The sequence below is a fragment of the Aricia agestis genome, chromosome 3 (assembly GCF_905147365.1).
Source record: "Aricia agestis chromosome 3, ilAriAges1.1, whole genome shotgun sequence".
Lineage (NCBI taxonomy): Eukaryota > Metazoa > Arthropoda > Insecta > Lepidoptera > Lycaenidae > Aricia > Aricia agestis.
In genome coordinates, this window is record NC_056408.1 from 8,645,508 (window position 1) to 8,655,074 (window position 9,567).

The 9,567-nt window shown below is 34.1% G+C and overlaps 2 protein-coding genes across 2 annotated transcripts; one reads left to right on the forward strand and one right to left on the reverse strand.

Moving 5' to 3' along the window:
- The first annotated feature begins 3,286 nt into the window (after positions 1–3,286).
- LOC121725648 (protein YIPF5) lies at positions 3,287–4,576 on the forward strand. Its single transcript, XM_042112677.1, has 2 exons — positions 3,287–3,548; positions 3,687–4,576. Exons 1-2 carry the CDS (start codon positions 3,440–3,442, stop codon positions 4,373–4,375), a joined length of 798 nt encoding a protein of 265 aa, XP_041968611.1. The 5' UTR covers positions 3,287–3,439; the 3' UTR covers positions 4,376–4,576.
- A 2,144-nt stretch (positions 4,577–6,720) lies between these two features.
- On the reverse strand, positions 6,721–7,949 carry LOC121725649 (transmembrane emp24 domain-containing protein 3). Its single transcript, XM_042112678.1, has 4 exons — positions 7,693–7,949; positions 7,414–7,531; positions 7,106–7,233; positions 6,721–6,994 (listed from the first exon to the last, which is right to left on the reverse strand). Exons 1-4 carry the CDS (start codon positions 7,846–7,848, stop codon positions 6,764–6,766), a joined length of 633 nt encoding a protein of 210 aa, XP_041968612.1. The 5' UTR covers positions 7,849–7,949; the 3' UTR covers positions 6,721–6,763.
- Between the last annotated feature and the right edge of the window lie 1,618 nt (positions 7,950–9,567).

Here is a 9,567-nt window from a genome sequence, read left to right on the forward strand (position 1 = left end):
AATTATTGATAAAAAAATAAAAGGAAAGGATATATAAATAAAAATTAATATTTTTTGTCTAATAAGTATCACCTCACACACCTTTCGTTTGTATCTGTATGTCTTTAGTCATCAGACATTACCCTGTTTATTAGACGAATATCTGATAAGGTCGTCATTTTATCAAATTATCTACATGAGATCAATATTATTGGTAATTGTAATACCACCCTAGGAATCATGTATTGTAATCCCTTGCTGCATTTAGTACTTTGTATAAGATTGCCTATTTAAATATAAATTAAATCCCGATTTATAATACGTTATATTATATATTCTCGTTTCGTTTGCAACATCGCTCAGAATATTTTATGCAAATTTTACTATCAGCTTGAATAATATTTATTTTAGTGAGGTTAAACCTTAATATTCGCTTTAATAAATACCTCCTTGAGAATTCTAAACCCTGAGAAAAGGTAAAGTAAGCTTATAGTTTATCGATACCATAACATTTTAGAGATCTACCTAACTAGCAATAAAGCTAAGCCATAGCTTATCCAAAACATACAATATTATTCGTTTATTCTTAGCATTTTCTATACATTTTATTTTGTAGAATGTAATATTATATTCAAAGCATGAATAGGCTGTCAAAAAAGTGAAGAAATTAAAAAGTGGCAACATCGTAGTATCATCCCTTTCAAATAGTTTCAAATCAATGAAAAAAGGGATGCCACTACGATGTTGCTACTTTTTAATTTCTTCACTTGTTTGACAGACTATATTATGTTATATGTTGTATCTAATAGGTACATATTTTTATCAAAAATAAAAAATGTTTACAATCGCTCTTACTAATAAATATTTATGAAGCAAAGAAATATGCAAGGTTCTCTGTCATATGATTTTTCCAATATGTGCCAGACAAAGGCAAGCCGACAGCACTATGCTGACGGCTTGCCTTTGTCGTATTTTTGTTGTGTAAATAATTTTATTAGCAAGAGGAAATTAACTAAGCCAATAAAATACAGTTAGAAGTGACAAAGTATTGTAGCAGCAGAAAGTAGCCAACGCTATCGTGCAATAATTTGTATCAGTTTTTAACCACATATCTATAAAGACTATAAAGTTTACCCTCATATTAAAAATATTATAATTATACTTTGTATAACATTATATTATTATAGCTACTTTTAAAAAGCTGACGTGCTGACTATCATTCCAATATTGTAACGAAAATAAAATATGCCACAATAGTTTTTTCGTTTAACTTTAATTTTTTTACTATAAACTAAACACCCACTGATTTAAGGCTGCGTTTCCACTGAAGCGGAGCGGAGCTTAGCGGTGCCGAATTGACCAATCACCATACTCGAAATCTTCGCTCCGCTTCGCTGTCATTCCGCTGGAATAGCACGATTAGTCAATTCGGGCACCGCTAAGCTCCGCTCCGCTTCAGTGGAAACGGAGCCTTAAGGGGTGGTGTGGTGTGTGAGTCGTCGTCACACTCATGTGCTACTATATATTATAAGTTACTCTATGCTCATTTGTGACCACTGACCGCACTGAGTCCCTACGCGGCAGCGACGAGACGCGACGCTTCTCAAACGTTTGTAACACAGACTACATTCTTATATAAATGTTTGTAAAACGTCAGTTTCAATGAATGTGAAGAGTCGCGTTTTAGGCCGCGTTTCCAGTGGAAACTTTCCACTGATGCGGAGCGGAGCGGACAGGCCGAATTGACCAATCACCATGCTCGAAATCTTCGCTCCGCACCTGCACAAATTTAGCACCCCATCGAAGGATTTTATGTCGCCTATAGCTACATTTTGATAAGACGAAAAATATTTTTATTTCCGAAAAATCTCGAAAGTGGTAGATAACAGAGATAGAAAGGATTTTATACTTTGACTTGATGTTCCTAAAATATGGATTGTTTTATTTGTAGGACAAGTACTGTACTGTACTGTACCCTAAAACGGAACCCTAATCAGCAGATTTTTTAGGGTTCCGTAGCCAAATGGCAAAAAACGGAACCCTTATAGATTCGTCATGTCCGTCTGTCATCCGTCCGTATGTCACAGCCACTTTTCTCCGAAACTAAGAGCTATACTATTGAAACTTGATAAGTAGATGTAGTCTGTGAACCGCATTAAGATTTTGATACAAAAATGGAATAATAATTAAAAATTTAGGGGTCCCCATAGGTACTATCAGAGAAGTTGATTCCTATGCAAATCGGGGACCCAAGTAGTTTGGTCACGTTACGTCAAATCCAGCTGACAGCGGGGCTAAAATGGTAACTTTTAGCAATTCCTCAATCAATTCAGCGACGATATTACGAGCAATATCGTCGGTGATTCATCTAATTTTGTAAAATAACGTCCTACGCCAATGGCAATTCAATTCATTAGCAGATTCATAATTGAAACTGTATTGCCAATCTGAAAAACATAAAAACGAACATGATCGGTTTTTTTTCTACATTTATTTATGATTTTATGAATGATCCACGAAATATTTGATATAATTGTTATATTTTATATATTAAACTGTACATTTAGTGTATATTTGTTCATTAAAATCATCTTATAACTAAAAACAAAATGTTGTTTAATAATTGCACCATAATCTTTAAATATCGTTATATTTTCATAACGTTACTGCCGCAAGGGCATCTATGCCCATATAACAATATGAAAATTTAACCGATACTGTAAATTATTAATTATACAACAAAAGGAAACATAATATGGTGATTTTGATTTAAAGAGAAGTATCCTAAGCATATGCTACCAAAAAGTAAGATTTTGCACCAAGGTATGCTATGGTTCCGAAGATACTAAGAGAACTCCGGATTCCTTATAGATAAAAGTTTGGGGGTTCCGGCGTTGTTTTACGAAGAAAGCATATTATTATGCTAAGTTATGTAAATTACATTCATCATCATCATCATCACTACCATCACTAATTATACATAAGACTCTTGAATCCCATAAAAAACAGCGTGTCTGCAGTTTTCAAACTCCATCGAAAGTTTCAATAAAGCGTCTACCACTTTTACTGAATCGATTGACTTGACTTCTTGACTGTATGTTTTGACTTTTAATTAGACTTTGACTAGACTTTAGACCTGACAGTATAGAAAAACGATGCCGAAAATTTATATTATTTTCCCGCCATATATATTATACTCGACACTGGCCATGGTTATATAGCCGAAGTGCCATAAGAAAGAAAAAAAAGTGTTATGTTGTCAAAAGTCAAATGTCAATGTCATGTTTTTAAATCGAAATTACCTACGTCAAAATTCCAAAGGATTTTAGGACAATAATTTAGTTATTACTTAATGATATTATATTATATGGTCATAATTAAAAGGTCATATAATTAAAGGCTGTACAATCCATTACAGAGGAAGCATCAATTATTAGTGTGCAATCGACTATAAACGAAAATGACCTCTTATCCCAATCAAAACGATTATCAGTGGCAAACTCAAAACAGTGCTCCTAATTATTCGTTTAATACCTCCAATGCTTTTGGAGATTCCGCACAAACACTAGGTACTTTTCGTTTTATAACTGTGCACGCCTTATATTTTAAATGTAACCTTTAGATATACTTACGCTTGCCTATTACTTCTACTAAATAGAATCAATGTCACGATTAATGTCTAATGAGTACCTTAATTTACCTTGCAGACTTTCAAAACTTTACTACGGAGCAACAAGACTTTTCCTTTGATCAAGGCGGCCAGACAGGAATCCCCCCAAACAACAATCAGTACTACAATCCGACGATATTTACTCCGGCGCCAATACCTGGAGATGCACCAACAGAGCCATCAGAGTTTGAAGAGCCACCTCTGCTAGATGAATTAGAAATTTACCCAGACAGAATATTAGAAAAAACTCTCGCTGTACTTAATCCATTCCACGGGCAATCAAAAGCCGATGATGCCAATTTTTTGCTAAGAGACACAGATATAGCTGGACCTATTGCATTTTGCCTAGCTCTAGCAGTTTGTTTATTTTTGTCTGGTAACAAAGCCCATTTTGGCTATGTGTATGGTTTATCTGTAATGTCTGTCATTCTAATGTACTTTCTTCTGTCACTGATGAGTCGCACTGAAGGTGTGTTTACTGTGCTGAGTGTAGCAAGTGTTCTGGGGTACTGTTTGTTACCTATGGTAGTATTGGCTGGGTTAGGGATATTCATTTCACTAGAAGGAACTATTGGCATGAGTTTGTCAGCAGTAGCTGTTATATGGTCTGCACTTTCAGCGAGTAGGCTTTTTGTGACCATGTCAGGGGATTCAGAGCAGAGGCCACTTATTGCCTATCCTTGTGCCTTAGTTAATGGCGTCTTTGCACTGCTAGTCCTATTTTAAAATTAATACTTACTTTATTTCCATTCATTTTCATAAAGACAAGTAGTTTCAAATAGTAAAAAGGAAAAATATAAAATTTCATCTTTGTTACATTAGTAAGCAACCAATAACTTAAAAGACATGAACACAATGTTTTGATTGTGTTAACATCAGGGGCGGATCTTGAATTTGTGGGGCCCTGGGCTAATATTGCTTAGGGGCCCTACCTAATTACTCAACTAATTGCCATTTTGACAAGAAAATATTTTCTGTAGTGATGTAGGTATAATATCTATACTTAATATTATAAAGCGAAAGAGTTTGTTAGTTTGTTTGCTTGTAAAGAAACGCGCTAATCTTAGGAACTACTTGTCTGATTTAAAAAATTCTTGCAGTGCTAGATAGCCCATTTATCGAGGAAGGCTATAGGCTATATTTTACCACGCCGAGACTAATAGGAGCGAAGAAATAGAGGAAAATGTGGAAAAAAATGGGAGGAAATATATTTGAAAGGATGACCCTGAACTTAGCAGACAGCAGACAAAATAAAATTTCAGATAAGGATATGTACGAGCTAAATTATTTTTTCAAATTTAACAAAATGGGAATTGTTTGTCGCTGAATTGTCTACAGGTGAATGGTGATACTAAACAATTTTTTTTTAAGTTCTGATTTTTTTTTATTTTAAAAATAAAATTTTGGGAAGCTCTCAAGCAATTTCTTATTGTTGAAATTTTATAAAAATTTACAAAATATATGCTCAATTTTCGATTGTCTAAAGATGATATCAATGATATTATTTACGGATTCCATGACAAAATTCAAAATAAAAAAAAATATCATGTTTTGACGAACGTGTTTGTATTTTCGGCAAATACAAACACGTTCATTGTTATTTAGGTTTTTTATTGATTATTTATGATCCGATTTGAAAAATTCCTTCAGTGTTAGATAGTCCATTTATCGAGAAAAGCTACAAGCTATATTTTATCACGCTACGACTAAAGAAGCGAAGAAAGAGAGGAAAATGTTGAAAAAAATTATTTGAAAGGACTTATTTGAACGCTCTAATCTCAGAAACTACTGGTCCGATTTGAAAAATTCTTTCAGTGTTAGATAGTCCATTTATTGACAAAGGCTATACGCTATATTTTATCACGCTACGACTAATAAGAGCGAAGAAATAGAGAAGAAATCTTCCTGTACTTAACATAATATATTACACTAGACGTTCCGCGCGGCTTTGCCCGCGTAAATAAGATATTTCCCAGACAAATTTGTCCACAAAAAATAGCCTATGATCCTTTACGTGGTCTATTTCTTATCTGTGCCAAATAACAGAAAAAATCCTCCAGTAGTTCGCTCTTTAAAATAATTTCTCCCCGATTTTTCCACATTTTCCTCTATTTCTTCGCTTCTATTAGTCTTAGCGTGATAAAGTATAACCTATAGCCTTCCTAGATAAATGGGCTATCTAACACTGAAAGAATTTTTCAAATCGGACCAGTAGTTCCTGAGATTAGCGTGTTTAAACTAACAAACAAACTGCAAATTCTTTTATTTGGTCATCGCACTGTAGATCCTTTGTTAAATAGAAATTTATCGAAAGAACTGATAATGATGACATTGTTGTCCTGTATTGTTTTCTAATACGACATCCTGGAGAAAGAACGCTCTGCTCCCCGTGTATGTATTATATTTCTCTATGGCTCTGCTTCACAGCTAGTGATCAGCATCACAAGTTTCTTTTTATAAATTAGCTAAAAAATTTCACTGCAAGAGGTGTAAGACTCTGTCTTTGACTGCAGTAAGTAAGAATTTAACTGAATGCACTCATTCACTAAATGTTCGTCTACGGCATTTGGATAATGCGCCAACCTTATGACCGGATTTTTTTAAATTCTAGATAATTTTTATTATTGACAATATTGTCTATTAGTTTCAATTCGGTTGGGGGCCCTCTGTATTCGCGGGGCCCTGGGCTGCAGCCCAAAAAGCCTTATAGTAGATCCGCCCCTGGTTAACATGCTATTATACTTAACAAAATTCTATTTTAATATATTTTATACAAATTGTTACTCTTGAGTTCAAAGATCTTGTAACCTTAATAAAATCTATAAGATTCTATTTTTGTTTCTGTTAAACTACCAGTAAACAGTATTTTTTTTTGCATACTTAAACTTATATTTACAGATTTTTTGAATTTAGATGAACAAGGAATGTAAGAAGTTAATCATATTTTGAAGTAAGTTATGAAATAAATGGCAGCATCAGACAAACCTTTATTATTTTATAAGGTCTGAATAATATTTGATAGAGGGAATTTTATGGACAATTTAGTTTGTTGGAAAAAATAATGACTCAAATTATTTCATGACAATATATTATTATACTATAAAATATTTACTATTACATTCTATTGTATAAAGTTGGTCGGTCACTGAAAAAGTTTTTTAAGATCATAACCTGGGCAAATGCCACACACACTATAGCTAAAGTTTCGCCAGTAGACCACCAGAAAACTCTCTCATTGAGATCTTCTGCCCTCTTCCTGCCCTGAGCCTCTCTTAGCCTATGGTGGGTTTGATGGTCGATGATTCTATTTAGCGCCGAGTGGATTTCTTCAGCTGAAGTCTCCAACTGCAATAAAAATAGTTAGTCACATTTATACAGCAACAATTAACATCATAATATTTTTATAGATATGACTATAAAAGGAAATCAATAAATATTTTTAAAATAATTATGAACCTGTGTTAGGACAGTTGCATGATCTCCAACTCCCGGTAGCTTCTTCTCTGGTCCAACATTAAACTCCATATACACCAGTTTATGGGAAAATGTACTGAATTCATTGCTAAAACACACTTTGTAGACACCTACAACAAACATGATAAGAATAATTATTGTTTGTCATAAAATGTTACAAATTTTAATGTCTGTAATACTTTATGGTCTCTGTACAATTTTATTTGTTAATACAATTTCAAGGTTTAAGCACTCCATAAAAGGTACCTACTAGTAATGATCTAGTATTTATTAAATGTAAATTAAAGCACCTGTATGTTCAGCAGTGAACTGGTGGGAATCATACTGCATTTTCTGCTGTTGGTAGAGAATCTGTTTATTTGGAGCCTCAATTTTTACGTCAACATCGTACTGACCGCCTGTAATAACCTGAAATGAGAACGTCAATGAATTTATTGCTTAAACTTGCCACATAACAAGTGCCTTTTGAGGGACTCAAGGAAAACCACAAATATTGATTTCAGATACGGTTATCGATAAAGAAATTCACGTTATCTCTAATTTAAATATAAAAAGATTTATAATAATACCTGGTATTCTAAAGAGGCTGATGTATTTTTCTCAATTTCTTGATAAAAACATTCCACTGCGCTATCGGGTAACTCAAACGTGAGCTCTACGCTCTTGGAAAATATACCATTTAGTAAGCCGACTAGTATTGTTACTACAAATAGTAAATTTAACATTTTGTTTTCGATTATAATCTTAATTCTATTTTTACGTTTACACCAATTATTTGATATTTATTTCACGAAATTTCCCCAATTCCTATAGCATTGTTTGACATTGACTTTGACAGTAGGTCACCTTTTTTTTGACATGACATGACACGTAAGTAAAAATATTTTTGTCGCGTTCAATTTAAAATCGTTGTGATGTCTGGCATAAAAGTGAAGAAATTAAAAAGTGGCAACATCGTAGTATCATCCCTTTTTTCTTACATTAATTTGAAAGGGATGACACTACGATGTTGCCACTTTTTAATTTCTTCACTTTTATTCCAGCCTAGGTTTTAAATTATTATTATACCGTAAACTATTAACATAGTCACAAATCACAATAGACATAACTGTAGTTCGACTGCAAAGAAACGGACAGGTTTCAATATTTGTCAAATTCGTCGGGTTTCCCTAGGATTGTGAACGGAATGTGCCTAGAGCTGGCTGATATAATTTATTTTTAAATATTTAAAATAAAAATTTCATAATCGGATTCTGACAATTTTAATCGCATGTGCCAAAACACAAACAACAATACGACCAAAGAGGAACACGTCCAGCGAATATGTCATAGTTTTCAATTCGTAGGTAACAATTTAGAGGCCCATATTCACTTTCATTAGTAGTAAGTGCAAGTTATTAGGGCAGGTAATTAGTTATTAGGAAAAAGTAAGAATAAGAATAAGAATGGATTTATTTTTAGCATCACACAATACATCATACTATAAGTATACAGTTCGACTATAATATTATAAAATTAACTATTACAATGCTGTGTGACACCAAAAATTGGCCCCAGCTCAGCAAACGCAGCAAGCAAGCCCGCTGCACTGATTTTCTGCAGAGGCCAATGAGTGGCTTAAAGTAAGTGTGGACAGCGACTGACTAGTGCAAGTGATTAGCCGGCAGCGTAGTAACGTGATTAGAACTGTATTCACTTTGATTAGTGATTAAGTGCAGGTAACTAGTGCGGGTCATTATGATTTGGAGAAAGTAAGTGTGGACAGCGACTGATCAGTGCAAATGATTAGTCGGCTGTGGCGGTAACGTGATTAAAAGCATGTTCTATCTTTTGCAAGTGCAAGTGCGACTACCCACGTCTCGCGCGCCCTTCCTCCCTTCACTCGCAGCGTGCCTGCCAGCTATGAAATTGAATTTCCGTTGTCTGGTACCCGTAACAAAAGTCCTTCAGGTACTTAGCACGGGGCCAGACTGACGTGGTGTGAAGCGTCCATAGATATGATATTATTATATTATATTAAAAGTACAAAAGCTTCCAAAAAGTTCCCGTTTCAGACAGCACCGCATTTAATACTTCTTTGAGTACTTCTTGCAATTGCAAGCTCGCTTCTCGATGTTCGGCCGTACTCGCATGGTTGACAAAAAAAAACAATCGCTGGTTGACAGCTACTACTGAATTTACTAAACAGAGCCCCTAAATTATCACTAAATAAGAATTGGACACTACTTGCACTACATACCTACACTCCACTGTCTCAATTACTAGTCACTTGCACTTGTACTAATGAAAGTGAATACAGGCCAAGCGACGATTTTCGTCATAATACGTCAAATTTAAATAGTCATTGGACAGCTAAGGATTTTTTTACAGAAATAGCTGTAAAAATAATATATTTATGTTCATAAATTATCTATAATTTGCGAATAAGGCGATGGCTCTTAAGT

Coding starts and splice junctions, on each gene's coding strand:
- LOC121725649 (XM_042112678.1), bottom strand. CDS start 7,848: ATGTTAAATTTACTATTTGTAGTAACAATACTAGTCGGCTTACTAAAT. Junction 7,234..7,413: donor GTTCACTGCTGAACATACAG/GTGCTTTAATTT, acceptor TGTTTGTTGTAG/GTGTCTACAAAGTGTGTTTT. Junction 6,995..7,105: donor ATGCAACTGTCCTAACACAG/GTTCATAATTAT, acceptor TTTTTATTGCAG/TTGGAGACTTCAGCTGAAGA.
- LOC121725648 (XM_042112677.1), top strand. CDS start 3,440: ATGACCTCTTATCCCAATCAAAACGATTATCAGTGGCAAACTCAAAAC. Junction 3,549..3,686: donor AGATTCCGCACAAACACTAG/GTACTTTTCGTT, acceptor TTTACCTTGCAG/ACTTTCAAAACTTTACTACG.